Source organism: Cygnus atratus, chromosome 11 (assembly GCF_013377495.2).
Source record: "Cygnus atratus isolate AKBS03 ecotype Queensland, Australia chromosome 11, CAtr_DNAZoo_HiC_assembly, whole genome shotgun sequence".
Lineage (NCBI taxonomy): Eukaryota > Metazoa > Chordata > Aves > Anseriformes > Anatidae > Cygnus > Cygnus atratus.
Window position 1 is genome coordinate 2,262,323 of NC_066372.1, and position 22,087 is coordinate 2,284,409.

At 46.0% G+C, this 22,087-nt stretch overlaps 1 protein-coding gene across 8 annotated transcripts in view; it reads right to left on the reverse strand.

The window, feature by feature from the left end:
* Positions 1 to 22,046, reverse strand: part of MYO5A (myosin VA) — a 103,768-nt gene extending 81,722 nt beyond the window's left edge. For 3 of the 8 annotated variants that reach the window (XM_035553832.2, XM_035553825.2, XM_035553834.2), the window contains exons 1-2: positions 21,834 to 21,984; positions 1,286 to 1,396 (exon numbers count right to left, since the gene is read on the reverse strand). In XM_035553832.2, the coding sequence (XP_035409725.1) occupies positions 1,286 to 1,396; positions 21,834 to 21,860 (138 nt within the window). In that variant the 5' untranslated portion in view covers positions 21,861 to 21,984. Of the gene's footprint in view, positions 1 to 1,285; positions 1,397 to 21,833 lie in introns of all 8 variants that reach the window. The other 5 variants (XM_035553835.2, XM_035553831.2, XM_035553823.2 and 2 more) reach the window with 4 other exon arrangements.
* Positions 22,047 to 22,087: the final 41 nt, after the last annotated feature.

Genomic DNA, 22,087 nt, shown 5'->3' on the forward strand with positions numbered 1-22,087 from the left:
CTGTATTCAACAGGCAACAATAAAGGTATATCATCTTCTCAAACTATTACTTAAAGAAATCCCTTGCTTTTTCTGCCATATCTTTTTATTAAATAAGCTGAAATATTATATCATAAATATAATTAGTTTTTCATATTATTTTACTCTTGAGTGGGACAGAGGAAATAAATTTCCATCAGTCTATAGCCAGCTTCATACACACTAATATGACACAAGAATGTTGACAGAGCACTATGAAAAACGTAACCTGAAAAAAAATGCAACCTACAATTTATGCAGATATAAATTAATCTCTAACATAGAGCTTTAATTGCATCTGTCTCTAGAGGCAACAACACCTTATTTACCTGACATTTTCTTGTCCCAACATAATGTGTCTTAACTAGCAAACACCCTCATTCTACTACATGCAGTGTGAAATGTGCAACGTCAAAGCATGGCCTGGAATATGGGGGGGAGCAAAATTACTTTTGTCAGATTGAATAGGTTTGCTCAGTTTGCCATATGAGATATGAGCAAGTCAAAGAATGAAAATTCATTCAAGTAAAATATTTTATTTATAAGCTATTCTATACATATAATCTGCTCATTTTACTTAATTGCTATGTAGACCTCTACCTGAAAGTAGGATCTAAGTTGCTCACTGGTAAGAAGAAAAGAAATTGAAAATAAATGCGTGACCTACTGCAGTAGATCTTTATTTTCTATGAGAAGACCTGAGGGATCACTTTCATTATATATTAATATTAAATAACCATTTAAACAGCATAAGAAAAAATTAACAGGCATTAACTGCAAGGATGTGATCATTTCGCAGAGATGTTGTCACTTCTGTACACAGTATACAGCATTATTTTGGCAATGCCTCACTCCATTCTAACATTATTAACCTTCTTGTGACTATGCTCAACTTAAAAGTCACGTTTTTTTCTCTGCAACACTGTTCTCCTTGCAGTCCACTGGAATATCAAACCAGAGTTACAGCTTTAACGGCATAAGTAGAAAAAGTGATGTAACTGAATGTAACAGGCAGCTGGATAAAACCAACATTTTAATCTTACTTATTTTTAAAAATCCGGCAAAATGGAATTACGTAATTATAATTTACAGGAACTATGGAAAAATAAGTTGTCACACAAAAAGTACTCCTCAAAGTCTGTGGACAAGAATAATTGCATATATATAAATACGGATATAGTTTAACAATATGGCTTCCTGTGTTAGATACATCAGTCTCTTGTCAAGAGCAAGAACGATCAGCTTATGATTTAACATACAGATCTACCTTGCCCTCTTCAAGTCGAAGCTGAAGAACTTTATCTCCAGGTTTATAATCTTTGAGAAGTTCTGCTGACTTCCAGACTTCCTCTGGATCAGGGATCCAAACCCTGGCATACTGCAATATTAAAAAAACAGCAAAAGATTAGTGACTTCTTTCTGCAACATAGTTAAATCATCATCAACATATATTACATACCAAAACCTTTTTTCCTTTTCTTTTTTAAATGCATGTTTAGCATTATGTTTAGCAGCCAAACCTATAAGCAAGACACGAGTTAATTAGCACATCTGAGGTGAACTAGTTTTCTATTGACACAGGGCTACACAAGCTTAATTTTATTGCCTATGCAGAACGGAAAAGGCATTTCTCTGGCACAAGAATGTTCCAAGATGCACATTCAATGCTGAAAATCTACAAACCAAACCATCTGTGTTTTGAGAGAGGTCAAAAACCTGGCTACTAAAAAAATCACTTAAGAGCAACTCTTCTGAGCCGATTCTAAATGCATTTGCAATATAACATCACGCAGCAACATTTATTATTATGAGAACACTTTGCCACATCTGAGTTAATTCATGCGAAGCTACTTCATATAGAGTATTAAAAACTCTTTCCCTTGTAGTTGCAAAGAGGACAAGTTTAAAATGGATTGTCTCCAGAATGCCAGAAGAAAAAACTGAAAGGATTTGGTTGAAAAGGCCTCCAAAATAATAGAGAAGAAAAGCCTAATTCCAGTTATGACCATTTTCACCCAAGCCAAAGGTACAGACTGGATCTCTGTCAGGCTCTCAAAGTGTAACACGTGTGCCAACCTTGTGCGATTGCCTGCCTGCCACTGGTACATCATGGGAATGTCACCAGGAAGAAGGGTGGCTCGTGTGGGGGGGTTCGGTTTGGTGTGAACTGAACTGAATGACCCCTAGAGACAGTTAGGTACAGAGGTACCGCCACTGAGTCGCTGCCCATTCCACTCTAACTGCACACACACACACAGACTAAAAACATTTCTCTTCCTTGAACCCACAGGAACGCCAGCGAGGGTAAACCCCCCAATTCTGACATCAACTGTTGCAGTACTTCCCAGTTCACTTCTGATAAAGTATGAAGAACCTCCCAAAGACTTTTAAATAAAGTCCTGAAAATGGTTCAAATGGTTCTGAGCATTAGACATTTGTCAACAGCATGAAAAGACTATTATTTACCATTTTAGAACAAAAGCAGGCCCATGGCAAGCATGAGCTAAGGCGATGGAAACCAGCTACACATCTCCACACAATTCAGCTGCTTTGTGGCAGATGCAGTCAAACTTCATTCATAAATGTAACCCAGAACAAACATGCACCTTGTTTTCAAAAACTGAGATTATTCATATTTTTAAAGGAGTGAAGGCAGTTATAATGGTTATGTCATGTTCAAGAACCAGTTAAAAGTGTATGGAAACCATATCATTACTTCTACAGTTGCACATAAATGCAAATAGGTACATAGGAAAAGAGTTCTTGCGTAACACTAGTAAAAGGCTACGGCATTTTTAATACATGAAAGCTTCTCATCTGATGCTCTTGTAATGCTTGGAGAGCACCGAGATCTCCCCACACCCATTACCTTTGCAAACAACAACGCTGCTTGGCTTTATAGGAGCAGTCCTGTTGCAAAACACTCTCGAGCATGAATCCAAAGAAAAAGGGCAGACAACCAGAGGCAGGGCAACAGCAGCTGATGCTTCCCTTCTCCGGCTGGGAAGCCAGCGCTGCAGAAGGAACGCGCCCCTCCTGAGAGCCCCAGCTGGGCTGCAGCTCCTGCTGCACGGACGTAAGACCCCGAAGCCAGGCCCAGGCCCTGGGGGTTTTCGGGGGGTATGCGCAGACACAGGACTCGCAGGGAGGCTGGAGCTGCGCTCCTCAGGTCCTGCTCAGCCTCGGCTGCTAGCTGGCAGCCTCAATTTGCGAGGTACGTGCTGAAACATCAGCTGGGACTTCTCTGTCCACTTTAGCCTCCAGGTAGAGAAAACAGAACCCCCCTGCCAGATGAGTAAAACCAAGTAGCTTTCTGACAAAGGCTTGCAGTTCTTCTTTTCCCTCCTGTGTCCAGATAAGTCAGTCACCTCATTTTAGAGGGGTCCTGAAGGAGAGCGGGCACAGAGATCTTGTCCAGATTGTGCCAGTGCAAAATAAAAAGAATTCCTATCGCGTGACTAGGTAACATGCAAACAGCAAAATCTGAGCATCCTTGGGGGCTGGATAGGACCTGCAACCAACCTCACCATCGCTGACCGTGAGGGCAGCCAGCAAGGGGCCAGGGCACAGCAAAAGGCACAGGCAGGCCTTCTGCTGGGCCCTGCACTCGCTCTGCAGAGATGGCTCCTGCCGCTGCCACCTGGAAGCAATGAGTATGAGAACCTTTCAAAAGAAAACCAAACCCATAATAAATGAAAATATAAAGTTATCAGAAGCTAAAGGTACCAGAGAAGTATGGCGCTTTGGTAACCCAATTCTCTCTACTGAGTGAAAGGAGAAAAACAATGAAATAAAGAATTGAAACTTTACTTTCATGTTTCCACTACAAAACGTCTTCTCTCCTTTCCACTTGTTTTTTTAAACACAGCATTCCCTAATACACAAAATGCCCTAAATACACATACATCCAAACTTATCCAAATGCACCTATTTGCAGAACCCTTCTTTTTTTGAAATTGAGAATCAAAAGCCTGCCAGAAGCTGGGCAAGTTTCTCTGTTTAACACAGAAGATGCTACTGTAGCAGAGACAGCTGAAGACAAAAGGCGTATGTATCACACTTCGCCCAGTTTTTATGACTTTTGTTTTTCCTCTGTTAAAGCAGCAGTTCCCCATCTTCAGTATTTGTGATGGGATGCTGCTTCCCTCTCATCACAGGAATTAACAGAAAGCAAAGGAAAGGTAATACAAAAGGGGAAAGCTTTTAAATGCTGTCTAGCCAGAAGGCCGGCAGGCTGGTTTCCTCTGGGCTGTACCAAGTTTACCGATGTTAAAAAGCCAGCAGCCTTGTAAGACGCAAATTTTGTTAACTTCAGGCAGCAAATGTCACACGGCAGTTTCTAATTATGTGATCTATGCCAGGATGAAATAGGCACCTTTAATTTATTCAGTTGAAACTGTGTATTTTCTACTGTCTGCAGAAGGGAAAAAAGAGAAAGCAGAAAACAGATCTCCATAGAAACTGGGTTACTAGAGACAGCTGAATCTTCCACATGACACAACCTCACAGATATTAAAGTCATCCTGAGAGCGCTAAGCTGTAGCTTTTCATCTGTAGCATCACTGCCTAGCCTTAAATCCCTGCCAAAGAAAGCACCTGGTAAAAAGAACAGGTGGGAGGAAAGAGAAAGATGTTCCTAATTATAAGCACTGAATCATTTCACAACACTCTCACCTCATTAATTTAGCAGAATGATTTGCAAAATCAGATTTTCATTCTATCTTCTTTTATATAATCAGTTGATGTTAAAAACCCGTTGCTTTACAGCCTTTGATGGGATCCAACTCTAAGCAGAAAACAAAGAACTACCACTGGTAGAAACAGGAACAAGGGGCTCTCTTGAGAAGTGCCTTACTCTTTGATGTCTAATATTCACCCTTTTTTACTAATACGTAAGATCAAGTTTATGACTGTGAAAATAAGACTAAAATATGATAAACTTCTAGAGACGCTGATTTACAAATCAGTCTTCTAAAAAGGAGAGGATTCTAGCCTAAAATAGCACTGAAATTTACAATAGAAACTACAGCAAGAATCAAGTGAGCTTTACTGAAATTGTGCCTGATGATGGCCACCAAATATATTACCCTCCGTAACATTTCAATACAAATTTCAAACCACCAGAACAGAACTGCTGATAGGGGTGATAACGGTACGACTGACTCAAGGAAAGACAGTGAACGAAACTTCAGGTAAATACTGCTACCATTCAGTCGGCAGCGGCCATCGACCAACAGCTGGGTGTTAATGCAGCTGTGCTTTCTCTGAACAAGCTTAGGAGGGGCTCAGAGTGAACACAAGGCGCACAGACAAGACAGCCTTGAATTCAGGATGAAAAGGAAATAACCAAATGCATATGAACAGGGTTATTTCAAAATTCAGTTTCTTGCCTAGACTCTGTTCCAGCCTCAGCAGAGTGACGTGAAACACCATCACCTCCGAAGTCGGGCCAAGTACAGAACTGCCGGGCTGCGCTCTGGGAAGGGCAACGCGAGCTGCGGAAAGGCAATGCTCAGTGACAGCGATATAGTTGCTCAGAAGAATTCACAGCAGAAAGAAAAGACAGAACAATGGTTTCATTTCTCACTGGCGGCTCAGAGAGCTTGCTGTATTATCAGAATTTCATATAATAAGAAAATATAATAGAAAATTTCAGTGTTCTCTCATACCTCATGATTTCATCTTGGATCACATGAAGAAATCAGCAGACTATAACAATTATCTATCAAATGAGACCATATGACTCACACAGCTTCTCTTCTGAAATATTAACCTCTTGAAGTACTAATTGACATTGCTGACAGAACGAAGTTAGACATGCGAGCGGCTCAGCATTCGCTTCAGCAATCAAATAGTTCTCCACTTCCATTGCATAATCACAATTATAGCAGGAGATACAGCTCTTCATCCAGCTTAACAGCTCTTTTGATATGGACTGAAAGAGTTCACAAACGATCCATATCCTAACAAAAACAAACTAACAAACAAACAAAAAACAGAAAAATTCAACTCAACAAAGCTGTCCCTAGGTTCTTGGCAAGACCTGCCCATACATGTGAGCTCATATGACTTGCACTTTAGCAAAGACAACCTAGTTATTCACTTACAGACAGCCTCAAAACCCACAGTCTTTCAGGTGTTAATCAAGAAAACCTTAGGACAGACACTGCTTCTCTCTCCTTCAAAAATGACCTTATTTTTGCGTAGCAATAAAGCAGTTCGTTAATGTCTGGATCAAAGACAGACCATCAATTCTGGCAGCACTAGCTGAAGCAGCTGACAGAACAGCAACAGCTGGCCAAAGTCAAAATTTGACCAAAATCATTCAGTGTGAACCTGTTACTGACTCTGAACATGGCCACCTGGAGAGAACAGTCTGCATTATTATGATTGAAAAAGGAAAACTGCTTGTTAGTGCGGCATAACTACAAGCCAGAGTACAAACCTGTGAAAAATTGTGCAAACTGGTTCAACTTATCTATGAAAAACGCTCACTTGTTAGAAAAGGATCTCCTCAACTGTGTGATTTCCTTGGATAGGATTGTTCTGAAAACATGATTTGATGCTATTGGAATAATATGCTTTCAGCTTATATTGTCTCTTAGTCTCTGCTCACAATGCCACCACCACTGATGGTAACTCAGAGCCTAGAAAAACTTAAAACAGGAAAGCTTTATCTTTTGTGCAGGCAGACGCACGTCCAGGTGAGCTTAACCACAAGCCTGAACTTGACCAGCCTGGATCCCATCCAGAGATCCTGATCGTAACACAAGAGGCGGCAGCAGGTCCCAGTTCTTCCAGTGCTGAAGCCAGTCCGATTTCTGTCAGTCCTCCCATGTGGAGACAGTCCCAAGGAAGCACTGCATTCCTCGAAACAAACATTGCTGCTGGTTGCAGTTTGAAAAGAAAGACAAGACTTTACTCTCCTTTTATAAAAACGGCAAGTAACCAGGAAGGATCAGAAAGCAGCCAAAGACATGGCTTCCACGACAAGCAGGCTGCAAAACCTCTGAGAAACTCAGCTAAATTCTTGTTATGACCTGAGGGAAAGAGCATAATTAACTTTGCAAAAAAAAATCAAAACAAAAATTATTGATTTTTGTAACAGTAGTTGCATTCTTTTGGAATGGAGTGTATTCTCTGGCTTGTTGCTCAGCAACAGCCATTTATATAGCTCCTGTACAGTTTAAGACCTGATATTTATAAAGAATTAATTTGAGAAGATATTATGATATATAGTGGGGTGAACATCTGTGACAATTTGTATTCATGCTTTATCAGACAAATGATTAATCTCACATAAATTGTTTTTCTAATAGGAAGATTAAAAGCCCAACGATATCGCATAACTCTCTGACTCACAGGACGAGAAATTTCAATCCTCATGTTCCCCAAACTTTTCAGCTATTATTAAGAACTGCTGTTCCTTAGACCTGCTGAACTCTGCAGGTACCTTGAATAATATCCAATCAATTTTCTTTTGCACCTAAAATGTACTTTGCATTTTGTGAAGGGTTGAAGAAAGAAAACTCGGCTGAACACTTCTGCCTGCAGCTTCTGCAGTTCCCTCCCTAGGCTTGCCAGGAAAACAAGCAGTCCTGCTGCTTCTTCGCTGCCTTAACGCTGGAAAACCAGCACCTCTCTCTCAAACCTCACTACCCTCACATTGTGCTTAGTTATGATAATAACAAATAAAGTTCTTAGACTTTATTAATTATATAGTTTATTGGACTTTGCTGCTATATCCTTACAAGACCCATAAATTAAATGAATCAGATGGTCAAGTCTCATTTGTACCTTATCGTGCAGCTTGTTTACAACATTTAGTATAAAAGAGCCTTTCATATAACCACGGACTGCTAAACTGGTAAATTCAGTTGTCCAGAAGAATCATTCAGACCAGCAGCTTCTTCTACAAACAGCAACGTAAAACATTTTAAGACCAATTTCAAGATGCAGAATTGTGAGAAAATGTGTCTTTGAACTGCAGTAGCCTGAAGCCTCCTTCCACAGAACGATTGTGCTGATATCTTGAAATACTCTTAGATAGAGCTTCCACTGAACTTCTTGGATCAGCAACATCTTCAGCAGTTACATAAGCAGAACCACGAAGGGGACAGAAAGGCAATGCACAGAGCCACGGGAGAACATGGGACCCGAGGAACCAGGAGGGCAGAGGGCAGGCCCGAGGGCCCGCAGACACCTCACCCAGCTCGACTCTTGATGTGGGTGCGGGCAGCGATATACAAACTTACCCTGAGACAGACAAGTAGGAAACGAGTCACGAACAACAACAAATAACGCCACCAAATGCTTCAGTCGTTTAACCAGGACTCAGAGTTAACTCAATGCTGTTACAGGACGAGCGCAGAGACAGACCTCAAGGGGCACCAAAATTCTGAAGTGCTGAGGGGAGCTCCTGTACTGCTACCTAAAAGTTCACACAGTTTCACACTGGAACACAGCTGACACAGACAAGGCCTGGGTACTGCCTTCTCCACTGAGAAGTAGAAGCTTGCCAAGGGAAGTCAGGGGTTCTCCCCACTAAGACCTGCAAATGAAGAGTAAGCTCATGAGAGCTGAGCAGCATGGCCATGAAACCAATAAATACAAGAGGTCTCCAGAGCAGGAAGTCGTACATTTATTTTTAACTATCACTGTCACTGCAGAGATGAATTTAAGAAAAAATAACCTAACCGTTGGAGCACATAAACCGTGCCCGGCAGCGTGGTGCACCTCTCTGCAGAGCTAACCAGCCAGGCAGGCTCTCCTCAGGTTGCTCCAGGTGAAACCTGACTGAAACGCGTACCCGTGACTGCACGTACAGGTGCAGTGCTTCTGCCCACACCTCCCTCTGCTCCTGATGACCACCGCCAGCCAGCAGCCTCGGCCACGCAGCGACTCTGATGGCGTTCAGGCGCAGCTGGGACCTGGAGGAGAGGAGACAACGGGCAGTGCCGGCCCCATGGCAGCACCGGGGCTGCTGCCAGCTGAGCCTGTGGCCACCGCCTCTGAGGGATGAGTGCTCGGGCAACCCACAGCCATCAACGGCCAGCTACAGCAATTAGTGCTAACGAAAGCCAGGTATCAGCCTATGCTGAGGTGCAACTGCTGCCGTAGCACGCTGCTAACCCCCTCTGAGTGGCCTAACAGCCTGGTGACACCAGGGGTGCCTGCACACAGCAGCACGGCCCAGCGCGGGCACAGCGAGCAGTACCACAGGAGCAGGGTGGTATTCAAAGGACGGCTGAGGTCTCAGGGCCTACCAGCATCCTACAAAGAACTGCTGTGGGACGAATTACAACTAGTTGTCTTTAGCCATTGGGAAAACATCCACTGACTTACACTGATGGGAAACTTCACTTTACTTTGAAGTGATTAAAAAAAAAAAAAAAAAAAAAAGCTAAATCCCAAACGCAGCGTATATATACATGCTGCTACAGGCAAATCTGGTCAGCAAACAGAAACATAAAAGTTTTTTTTTTTTTTCCCGTTTCTTTAAATACTAAAATTATTAGTAATCTTTCTACTGAAATTCAGAGAAAGTGATCGCCGTGGAAATCCACACACCGGGAGTGACATCAAAGCCAGAAAACCTAGCATTTTACTTTGCACTGTCAAACGTATCAAAGAACAGTTACATTTCTGGGTTAGACTTGATATGACCCTGAAAAATAGGATTTGAAGAGTTAACACCCACAGAATGAACTTCACATGAATTTTCTTTAAAAACATGACTTTCCACATTTTATGTTGACTGTACTTGACCTTCTCTTTAAAATGCCTTAGAAAGAGACAGATTTGGTTTGTAATTAGTCATTATCATACCACACAATATTTTATCTATCAAACTGTTGCCAATTCAAACAACGCTCTAAGGCGCTGCTTGCAGTTATCAGCCTTTGCCAGCTCCTGTTCCATTTCGCAGCTCCCCTTCCACACCTGGTTCTCCGACCCTCCATGAGAGCCATCTCCAGCCAGCTGCTGCTAACATCTGTTATTCTGTGAAGTATTCCGCATGCGATGCCAGTAGTGCACACAGCTGAAAACCACCACACATCTAAGGGAAGTCACATGCAATGCTGTTTCGGGACATTACGACTCTGACCACGTTTCCGACTGGGCTTAACTAAGGCTGTATCAGCAGCTACATGAAGATAAAACCCGTCTGAGTGCCCGGGGAGGCTGGCACAGCCACCAGCCTGGCAGGCATGCTGGAAGCCCGGTGCAGGCACAGCGTTCCTCACGCAGCCCGTAACACCCACAGCTGCCCCGCTCCTGCCTTCCTTACTGCTCTACAGCTCCCGCCTTGAACTCAGCACACTTCTCAAGAAATGTGTGCTGTCACATAAGCCAGGCCTAAAAGCAAACTAAGTCAATGTTTAAGAAAATGTTGCGTTTGAAATGGTTTTGATTCCTAGATCTGGCTCAGAAAAGTCGGCACCTACAGCTAGATCAAAACCATGAGTGCTTCAGTCATTACTTGAGACATAAAGAGAAAACAAACTTTTTAAATAAGCACAATAAAATCAGCAAAAACGTTGAGCAGAAGTGTGATGCCCATCCTAGACTAAGCAACAGAAAACTATCCTGAGTTCTGACACATGTAGAACTTAGCATTGGTTCTAATCCACATAAAGAGGTATACGGTATATTGCATTTCAACCCATATGTCAAAATGAAGGCCAAACAGAATTATATGCTAGTGATTTCAGAAAGAAGTTAATTACAAGTCTGCCTTAAAACACCTCCTCATTCGTCCAACCTGAAAAACATGTTACAACAGTTGTAGAATGGTGGCTACAAGAAACTAAGGGCAAATGAAAAACTACAGCCATCCCCTGAATATTAAGCTCATAAAATCTGTTGCATTGAAGGACTAATATTAGGAAAAGGATGCGTGATTTCATGTGCTTTCACTGAATGTTGTGGGTATATTACTAAAACACTCCAACTTAAAAAAAAAAAAAAGGCCAATACTTAAAGAATACACAGAAAAATCATTCACCACATCATGACTAAACTTATGGGTGCCTGAATGAGGCTTTTGTTTTAATACTAAGAGAATGTAAGTCATAATACAAACTTCATGGCATAATTAACTATTGCTGACATAAATACTACTTCCAGACCATGGAAGACCCTCATGTTTCTTACATATTTTTATATGTTGATGTCATGTGATATAACGTTGATTTCCTTTTCTCAACTTCTTAAATGGATTTAATATCTTAAAGAAGCGTTTTTAAATTATTTTCCCAAAAGCTTCCGGAAACCCCACCTACAGCAGGCAGGATAACCGAGTCATTTCTTGCAACACACAGAGCAACCCAAGTTTTGCTTCGGGGAAGAAGTGGCTCCCAGCGCTGGCTGCAGCTGGCTGTTCATCTTGGGTTCATATGCGCTGAAAGAAGAAGCGTTGTCTTTTGTCTCCGTGGCAGTGCTTCAGCAGAGAGCCATCTGCATCTCTGTGATGAGATTATTTGGTGTATCTAGCACTGCCTTAGACAGGAAGGAAAAATAAAGGCTTGCATTGATCAGGCAGATGCACTGAGCCATGCTGTGCTATGGCGCTGGAGTTTGACAGAAGTTATTGAGAAAAAGAGCAGCGGAGCCACAGCTGATCACCTAGTTGGCAGAGGTGACGTAAGGATGGATTTTCTGGTATCTGCATGAATTTTCTGGTATCTGTAAAACATCCGGAGTATGGACAATTGCTGACTTAACTGTGGAAACTTTAGAAGTTAATAAGTTAAAAATGGAAGGAAAGATGTTTGCTATAGACTTCGACAGCAGGTAGGGCTGTACTTTCCTGAGCATCCTTCTGGAAAGCTGGGATCAAGTCCAAACAGCCCTCCTTCTCTTTTTGCTTGAGAAGAATCACATTAAAAGTAAAATACCTGCTGGGCGTTATAAAAATCCAGAACTGCAAACCACCACACTGTTTGTCTGTAACTGGTAATTTTTCATTAAAACTATACAGAAGCACCGGGCTGAGATGCAATTGTATTAAAACAGAGCTTTTAGTGCCTTTGCCTGATTTATTCAGGGAAAGCCAGTTTTACTCAGCTAACCCAAAGCTTAACTCTGCCAATAAGGCCAAGCCTACGCCCTGCTGCAACACCGTAACAGCACCCTGACACCAGCGAGGCACTTCACCAAGCAGTATTCCGCCTCCCCCTTTTCTCATGGGAAGCTGACAGCACGTCCACACGCAAGGAAGCTACAAACGGTGCGAGCGACCCCACAAGCCTCAACGCAAAGCCCGCAGGTAGAGATGCATCCACCAGGTGCCTTCCGCGAGAGCTGGGGGAAGCTGCAGAAGCGAGGTTAGTGGCTGCAGCACCACCCTGAGCAGTGCTCGGGAGGGAACCACAGTGCCTGCCCCAGCCACCCCAACCAGAAGGACTCCAGCGAGCTGTGGCAGCCCCGCGGCACGGCTCTAACCTCCACCCGCACGAGGGACTGGGAATGCCCCCGTGTCAGCGAGGGCACCGAGACCAAAACCCTTCACCTTCACTGGAGTTTCTGCACCTTGTTTAGTCTTACAAGAACTATTCTTTCTGCTCCTCTTCTCTGCGAGTGCTGTGTCTTCGACTGCTTGCAAAAAGTTTATGTTGCCTCTGTATTTCCAACACACGATTACCAGAATGAAGAGACCCACCCTGACACCACCCGCTAACAACTGCAAATGCTTCTCCACATATAAGTTCTTCCAACAGAGACAATGTCCTAAACAATCAAACCATTGTCTGGAATATTTGAAAAAAGTCTTCCATATATGTAAGCCAATATTCTATTGAATTTAAACCTTTATTAATAAGCTATTATGTTAATAAGCTGTTATATGCTTGGCTCAACAGCCTTCACCTACCTTAAAACCAAGAAAACAACCAAACACGTTCTACTTACTTTAACATACATGCAGTCTAATCCATCTATTTCCATCCCAGATCTCTCGTACCACAGATTTTCAGCACTTTTCCAGGCAGTTTGTGTTTCCTTTCCAGGCAAAACAGGCTTAACCTCCATGGAAAAGATTTCCATCTTTCCTTTAGTGGTGTACACTAACTCATGAGGCAACTTGGGAATCTCTTGCTGGTTCCCTCAGCAAAACAACTGAAGTCATCTGCTTTAAAGATATGTATGAATAACCCACAGAGCCTGCAGAGAGCAACGTGTGACAAGCTGTGTTGGGGCCATGAATTCCCCCATTGTTAGATTGACTCATAATATTTTAGTTTCTTTCTCCAGCTCTACAAAGAGCAAGAGTGTCCTTCTATAAATCACTAAGTAACAGCAAAATTCTGTTGGCTTGGGATAATCAAACAGAAGAATTCAAAGACGCTGCTAATAACTGCAGCAAGACTTCATCATTTTTCATCCCCATTTACAAAAGAGACCATATGGGCATGCGAATCTCTCCAATAAGTATCTGTTCTTCTATATTTAGAACCAGGCTAGAAGCATGCAGTTTGCATCTAACCACGGAGCAACCTTACGAAACTTTACACGACACGGCACAAGTCGTACTTTCTGCTGTGTTAGCTACTGCACAGACACACTGGGAGCTCTGTGCATTTAATTTTAAAAACGGGACTCTCATCAAACGAAAGCAAAAGCAGCCCAGAAGAGTCTGCTTTCAACCATCTCCATTCTCTCCTAAGAACTAAGTCAATGCACCAAGCCAATTATCCTGCTAATTACCAGTGGCATCTGTTATTTGGTGTGAATTAGCCTGACAGCCTTACCTGCAGCTGGGTCAGAAGGCAAAAGCGAAGACGTGATAAGCAGCCTGAGAGAGAGGTGGCGGCTTCCACAACGCTCAGCCCATCGCCACAGCCTTCGCCGGCTGCTCCCCGGTGCCTGCAGCGGCTCCTCACGCCGCAGCCCTTCGGCCTGACAGCAGGCGAGGCGGGCAAGCCTCGGCAATAGGAACGGATGCCGTTTTCAACACGCTCAAGAAAAAAGGAGATGAAGCAATCGGACTGGACTTTGCAGCAGAAGTTAAAGGCACCTGTGAATGATCCTCATTGCTCGTCTGCCAGCTCAGTCGTGACACCGCTCCCACAGACCTTTCACCACGGGGTGACTTCTCACTGATGTATCTGCTTATTTGCTTTTGGATCTCCCTTTCCCATAGCACTAGAAGCAGCTTTACCCAGCCTGAGTACCTCTGTGGCACTGTTACTGAAAGGGAGCTGTGACAACACTTGCTGGTGTCCCAGACTAACGGGACAAAGAAATTAAACCCAGGCCACTAAGGAAAACAGATGGTGTAAAGATAGAAGATTTCTGCTTGTATAAGTAATCCACTTTCACTTTCTTCAGAGTTTGCATTAAAATTTGCAGATACTCCCATTAAAAGTTGGGTCAGTACATGCAATCCACAGGCATCTAGCAGGAGTGAAGTCCTTAAACTTATTGGTGTGCCCAAAGCTTCCTGCCTTTACTTTCCGGCTGCTTAATGCGCGCTCCAGCAAGAAAGGGCCTCCTCTGATGCCATCACACCAAGTACTTACCTCTTTTTCCTTTTCTAACCTTTTGGCCAGTGCCGATCTCTATTTTATAATTTATTTGCAAATAAAAGAGCCAAACATATAGAAATAAAACTAGTAAATACTGTGCTTAACTGACAGCAGGTTGCAAAGAAGTTGCATCGTTCCAGAAAAGGAGTGGGTTATAACCCGGATGGCCAGGAACAGTAAGACACCCAAATCATCAAGATGATCAGCTCGGTAACTCCGAAGGTTTTTGCATTTACGCAGCATTGGGTAGCTCAGGTTATGCATCCCGCACAGCACCGCACTTCGGGCTGCTGCCTGTAGCAAGGTGAGAAAGGGGGCTATGCTAAGGATGAGTGGACTCATACTCTCCCCAAGATGGTGGGGCACTGGGAAAGAAGCTCCTCCTGAAAACATACTCTTGCACATTAAATACTAAAATTAGGTTTAAGTAGACAGGTTCTAACTTACTGCAACCCTGCATACACAGACCTTAACACCAAGAACTTGACAAGGAAGTATCCCAAGGATATTTTTTCATTTGTTTTCCTGCACAAATTATTCTGGGCAGGTGTATGACAGCAAAAATATTTCTCTGCCGTAAGAGGAAATAGAAGGTCAAAGCCCCAGTCTTGCAGATTTACATGCTTGATTTCAAAGCATAAAATTAAGCAACAGGACTACTCACACTGGATGAAGATAAATCTTTGCAGGATCACAGTTAAGCATAGCCAAGCACTTCTGGGAACACGGGGAAATGATGCAGTCTGAAGCAAGGCTAGCACAGAGCTCGGCACTGGCACGGGCATGGAAGTGCTGGTCTCTGCCCACAGCCACCAAAACCCTGGCTATTGGCGTCGGCGATCGAGGCTGAAGCAACCCCATCACGCAGCTCTCCGTTCTGGGTGCAGCTCAGAAGTAAAGCAAAAAACGGCTGTACACAGAGTTCAGCGCAGCTTGAATTCTGTCTCCCGCATCCTTTAGGTGCATTCCTACTTGTTTAACAGTTTTTATACAAATTTAAACTAATCAAACTCCTAGAAGCATCATCCCCCAAGACACAAACAGTTGGACTGGAATGTAAAGGTTGGCCTAGCTGATCGTGGAGGTCTTTCCCAACCACGATTCTATGAAAAACACGCATCTGTTGTGGTGTGTCATGAGTCAGACTACGGTCTACGACTAAATCTTAAGCAAAAGGACAGTCTGACGGAAGAGGAGAAAGCGGAAGTCGAAGACGTGAAGAACATTTCCAAGAAACACAGGTTTACTCTGGCCCCAAAGTATTTGCTGCAACAAGAACTAGCTATTACTAAGGGGAAATATGAATTCCTTCCTTGCTACTTCAGCAGCAAGGAAGATGGGCAGGAGATGACAGCACTGCTCTGACTCGTTCGAGTAGCTCGTTACTGCTCTAACCAGTCGGCACCAGCAGCGCTGCCCCAGCGCTGCCTCCTGGCCCCAGTCCCACCTGTACCACCCCTTCTGTCAGAGCCCAGCGCGCTGCACGCAGCAGTGAACACGGCTCTGCTACAGCGAGCACCAGATAGCCCACAGATAACCTCTGCACTTCCAAGCACACAAATCAAAAATGCAAACAAGGAGTGCCCGGGCGCGTGCTCCTGTACACACGCAGGTGTCAACACTCAGGAATATAAGCCATCCTCCAATCAGTTCTTTTAAGATTCGTTTTGTGCATGTTTGGGGTGTTCAGGTAATGAAATTTGAATGGAAAGGAAGCCCTCGGCACGCACCACAGGGCTGGCTACCCTGCAGCCTGCTGTGGAGGCCGGCCAGAGGCATGGGCAGTGCCCCTGAGCTGCCCACGGACAGCAGGCTGCCTGCTCCGCGCGGCTCTGCCCTCCGGCAGCGACAGCACCTGGTTTTACTGTCACTTCTTGCTTTCCTTCTTAATCCCATTAAGAACAGACCATCCTAAAACAGATCTTGTGACACTGGAAGCTTCTGTGACATCCTCCACTTCAACCAGTTCCATGAGCAACTTTCAACAGCAAAATGCTTTCTTTAACTCTACAGAGATTAAACGATGAGTCTCATTCAAGTGAGAGACAAGTGACTTTGGTGCTGGAGCACGTGGAAGGGATCAGGCTACCGAAGGCCCCAGGAGGAGATCCTGCAACCCACCTGCTGGCCCTTCCACCTCCACCGGGAGCTCGGTGGCTCTCCCAAAGGTAAGGGTGGTGGCTGCACAGCTCCTCACACAGCAGGAGCTCGACAGCACTTTATCTGATCATTTATTTATCTAAAAAATAATAGTAATCCATTACCTCAGCCAGCTGGCACACGCTATAAAATCAATGCAGTAGAAACAGAAAATAACCAGTGGCAGGTCCATGCACAGACATTACTACTGTGCGAGGACTGCTGATAAATTTTCAGGGGACCCCACATAATCCACTAATATCATTAGAAGGTAAATGTTTTAACACGATACTTGGAGAATTAAGTAAATGACCAATTATTACAAATGGGAGCTTCGTAATTCCTACATGCAACAAAGAAAATTCACAGAGCTTTCAAGATCAGGTCTGTATCAAAAGACATATATATTATTTTGAGTTTAAGGTTGTATCTCCTCTCCCCCAAAACTATCTCCCAGTGATGCTCCACTTTCAGCGGTGCATTAGGCCCATGTAATGCACCCTCCCAAAAACCACCTGCGGACCGAGAGAAGCTTTCACTAGCAGCTTGAAGCCACCTGGCCATGGCCCTGTGCCGAGGGTGACACCCCGTGTCCCCGAGCACACTGAGGGACAGGGGACGTGGGACGCTCCGCTCCCCAACCGCTCTGCAGTGGAAATGGCTCAGGCTCTGACCCTCACTGGTTCTGCCTCCCAAGGCTCACGCTTCTTTTAACAAGAATGATAAATTGTTGATGTATCGCAGAAGTGTTGGTGAAAAACTAAGGGTTTTTTCAGTTCCCCTGTGGCTGGTGTCTGACCATTTTATTTTATTTTATTTCATTTCATTTTATTTTTTTACAAAAACATACCAAAACATCAAGCTCAGGCTAAAGCAAGCATCGTTAGACAGCTGGGTAATTACATCATCCAGCGCCTTCCACTTACGGGCAAGGGGAACGGAGCTGCTGCACACAGCTGTGACACTCAGTTTCCACCACTTTTACTCCAGCATCAGGGCAGGTCCCCAAAGCAGAAAGGCACCTGAAATATCCCCACTGCCACTGCATTAGTTTTCGAAGACCAGAGGCAGAGACACAGTAGCAAATACCCTATGACTGCCTACCATCATTTACAGACGCAATTGCTGCCCAGTACCTCTGATTTCTATGCCACGCTCACCGCTCTGCACTGCGCAGACGCCACCCGGGAGCAGGCCCCATCCTGCGCAGCCCAGCACGCGCCGTGAGCCCGTCTGGGAGTGAGCCCCGGCCCTGGAGGCACCCAGCAGCTCCCTGCGGGGACACCTGGTTGCCAGCTGAGCTTCAGAAAATGCCCGTCTCACACACACCGCTTCAAACAGCAATATAGAAGACCAGGGAATTAAGGCCGCTTTTTTTTTTTTTTCCTCCTGAAGAAAAGCTCAACAGCAAGAAGAGAAAGTTCGAAATGCTGCTGTGTTTCCTCTCTGTGCTCAGCATGGTTTTGCTACGCTGCCCTCCCCGTGCAGCGTTACACCCAGGAGAGGAGCACCCCGGTTAGAAGCTGCCTGCAGTCGAGTTCACTGCCAAGGAGCGAGCACGGCGCAAGGGAGCAAACACCAAACATTTCAACGCCCTGGCTTCAGGACTGAGGCAGCTGCCCTCAGACAGCGCCGGCAAAGCCACAGCAGGCTTCTTGCGATGCTGGGAACTGCACAAGTGGCTTTTTGTCCTGTGCAGTTCCCTCTGACACTTCCCTAAGTCAGTGTAATGCTATAAACTCCCAGCCTGAACCATTTCAAGGACAGAGCACCAGAACTGAAGGCTGGCCACTGAGTTCAGCTTGCCCAGGCCGCCGGCCTGCAGTGAGAACTGGTTAGGGCTTCCATTTGTGCTCAGAAGGGACATTTCTGCCCCCTTTAACCACAACCGGATCAGCTAGCTGCTCCAGCCTGCAAGATGCTGGAAAGGGAAGGAAGTATTGGTAACAGCAAGGATGAAATGAATAAATGAGTTGAAAAATAAATAAATATGCTGAACCCAGCCATACAAAACTGACCCCGACATTCCCCCTAAGAGGGCAAAGCAATGTGTTGTAGGAGAACACAGCATAAAGCAGGAACAGCTCAAACCAGGGGAGAAAAGGAAGAAAATGGAGAACAAAAATGACTTAATGATGCTGAGTCTCCATTCCAATCTGAAAAGTGGAGGCACGAACACAGTGTCTGATCTGTTTTAACTTCAGTGTGCAGGTAATGAGCACGTGCCAGGGGTGGTTTTGCACAAACCTGAATGCAAGACCATGAAGTCTGTCACTGCAGGTGGTGGTGTGGCCAGGGCAGAGGAGTCAGATGAGGCCCAGGGCTAGGCAAAGCATTCTCACTTGCTCTTCAGTGCCAAGGAAAGCAGACAAAAGCCAATGCATGGCCCAGACGGTCCCTACAGATTTTCATGGGTCAGCCCAAGTAGATATATATCTGCTGTTGGTCAACAGTTACGAAACGCTGATCACTTACATCCGAGTGCTGTTCAGTGGGGCTACGATTACTCATGAAGCACACCCCAATTCTACTCAGTTTGTATCCAAAGTCAAAGAACCAAAACTTTCAAAAATTACCTTACAGTAGGACTACTTATCTGCCATTGACAGCTTCTCAACAGGACAAGTGAAACATAGCTCAGGAGCACAAAACACATCTAATAACAGTGCCCGGGACACAACCCATGGAGCAGTTTTAAACTGCTGCGCCCCAAAATTGAAGCCTTCAAGCAGAATCCGTATTTGCTGCATCGCTGGGAGCAGGAACACAAAGCAGAGCACGGTTCAGTCCCATTATTCACAATTAGCTTGTGCCAATCCTTTAACTTCAATTCAAATTTCCAGATTAACTACAGGGATGCACAACAATGAGGCTGTCTGTACGGTCACCGAGTTTAAATATACACCTGCATGAATCAAAGGAACAGGATTTTCATAGGAGTGGCGTGACTTCTTTGAAAACGCATAGCCCTGGTTTCTAACAAAAAAAAATAATTTAGCATGAGAAAGTAAGGGTATACTATTTCAAGAAGGCACATGTGGTTGGGACAGTGGGTGCTACGTTTACACTGGCTTGCAAAGCCACCAAGCTTGAAGGCTTTAGAGCGGTTGTTGACATACCTGGACAGGCTGTAGCGTAGAGCAGAGAACCCCACTTCTGCCAACAACAACGTGAGGAAGGTGACTGACACACCTCTACCGACTGCTGCTGCAGGGAGCTCAGAGGAACACAGCCACCAGCACAACCCCGGCAAGCTGCTTGGTGGGCTCCCCATGGGTAGGTGAGCTTCCAGCTCCTGTGCTTCAAGACACACAGAGGCACACACAGTAACGACGTTCTGCAAATTAATACCCTGCTGCACATGCCAGCAAAATGCATGTGCCAGTAATGCCACGTGGTAAGTTCGATGTTAAAATGGAAGCTCTGGTACTTTAAGGAGCTGTCCTGAATGACAATCCTGGCTGCGCCTGCCAGCATAAAAAAGATGTGAAAGTCACGCTTTCTGTGCCTACGTATGGCTCAAAAGAGGACAAGAATAGCCTCTTGCGTGAGAGGAAAGCACAGAAGCAATCTTGCTGACCTTGGTCATCCAGCAAGTCCCCTCCTGGAGGATGACACCTGCAGTGGTTTTACTTGGTGTTTGCTCACTTAACCGCTGCACGCTACGACCATAAATCCATTACTTATGTTACTCCATCAAGGATGAGGTCTGTTGCCACTACACATGGAGGGGCTGAACTCGATTAAGCAGCACGAAGGCTTTTCCTGGGGAAAAAGCAGGCAGAGAGGGGAAGAATGCAAAGAGTCTCTGCTGAACCCTCGGCAGCTTTCCTGGCTGAGTGCCTGATTCAGAGGTGTGCCTTCCCTGCCCCTGGAAGCGGCCCAAGCTTCTCCCCAGGCCCCAAGACAACGGGACACCCATAGTTTTGGGACAGGAAGGATTTAACCATCTAGGAAGTGAATTCAAGGTCAGACGGTGTTTGAAATTAAAATCAAGTATTTCTGAATAACTCCTCATGAGAGATGTTAATTCTGTTGTAAGAACATCCACTGAGAGAGAAGCCAAGAACAACTTTCCAACGTAACTCCTGACATGGCTGAGCTCTGCTGAGAGCTTGGGAACAACTCCGCGGTGCCGCTGCTCTTCAGACCAGAACACTTTCACCCCCTTTTGCAAAGACAGCTGATTGAGATACGTGTCTATGAGCGGACACACGAGGTGCCTCATCTGCACCCATTTGTTTTGGGTTCTGTAGGGCACTCACCTCGCTTCCTTGCCCTGTCTCTCCTACACAAACACCATGCAGATACGCTCCAGCCTGCAGAAGGGACCGTCCCGTGTGATTTGCACGGATGCACAGTCTGTGCCGTGTGCCACGTCTGTGCGGGAGGACGCTACCAACACGGTGAACCATTCGTGCTGGACAAACAGGCAGCCTCCTTTATTCCTCTCCTCACACAAGGAGGTGGACTGGAGGTAACTAAGAAGAATTTCATGAGGTGGCTCACGGATCTCGATGGCTGCACGTGGAGTTTACAAGCTTTTTCAAAGAAGTGTTTGAGAATTTTGACGTTGTACGGCGGTGCTCAGGTCTGCTGCCCCTGTGATTCCTTCTGCCCTCAAAAACCTATGGCCTGCCATTCCTTTTCACACGTCCTGCACCGGATCCAGGCAGAGCGATAGAAGCACCACATCACCAAGGGACAAAACCATCGCTTTGACACCCACGGACCCGCCGCCGTCCAGCTGCACGGGGAGGAGCCGTGTGGGCCCGAACTGGCGAGGCTCCGACACCCCCAACGCAAAAATATCAGGAAAACCCCTCTGCTGAGGGCCCGCTGGGTTCACCCACCGCGGCATGGCGGCGGCCGCAGGGATGCTCAACCACCGCCACCCGCACGCAGGGAGCTGGCGGCGCGGGGCCGCCCGTGAGGCGAGGCGAGGCGAACGCACCCGCACCGCCCCCCCCGGCCCCGCTAACCCCGGGCGGACCCCGCGGGGGACCCACGCCGCCGCCCCCGCCCCGCCCCGCCGAGCGGGCAGCACCCGGCCGGGCAGCAGCGGCCCCGCAGCGGGCGGCCGCGCCCCGCCGGGCCCGTGTGGAGGCGAGGGCCCGGCCCCAGCCCCGCCGCCCCCCCCCGCCCTACCTTCGTGTACAGCTCGGAGGCCGCCATGGCGGCGGGCGCGCGGGCGGCGGCGGCGGGCGGCGGCGGCGGGCGGAGGATGCTCAGGAGGCGGCGGGGCGGCGGCGCGCCATGTTGCTACCTGCCGGGCTGCGGGGCCGCCGCTCTGTGCATTGTGGGAGCGCGGCGGGCGGGCGGGCGGCGCTGCCTCCCCCCGGCGGGCGGGCGGGCGGGGAGCCGGGGCCGCTGCCCGGGGAGCGACGCCCGCTGCCCTGCCC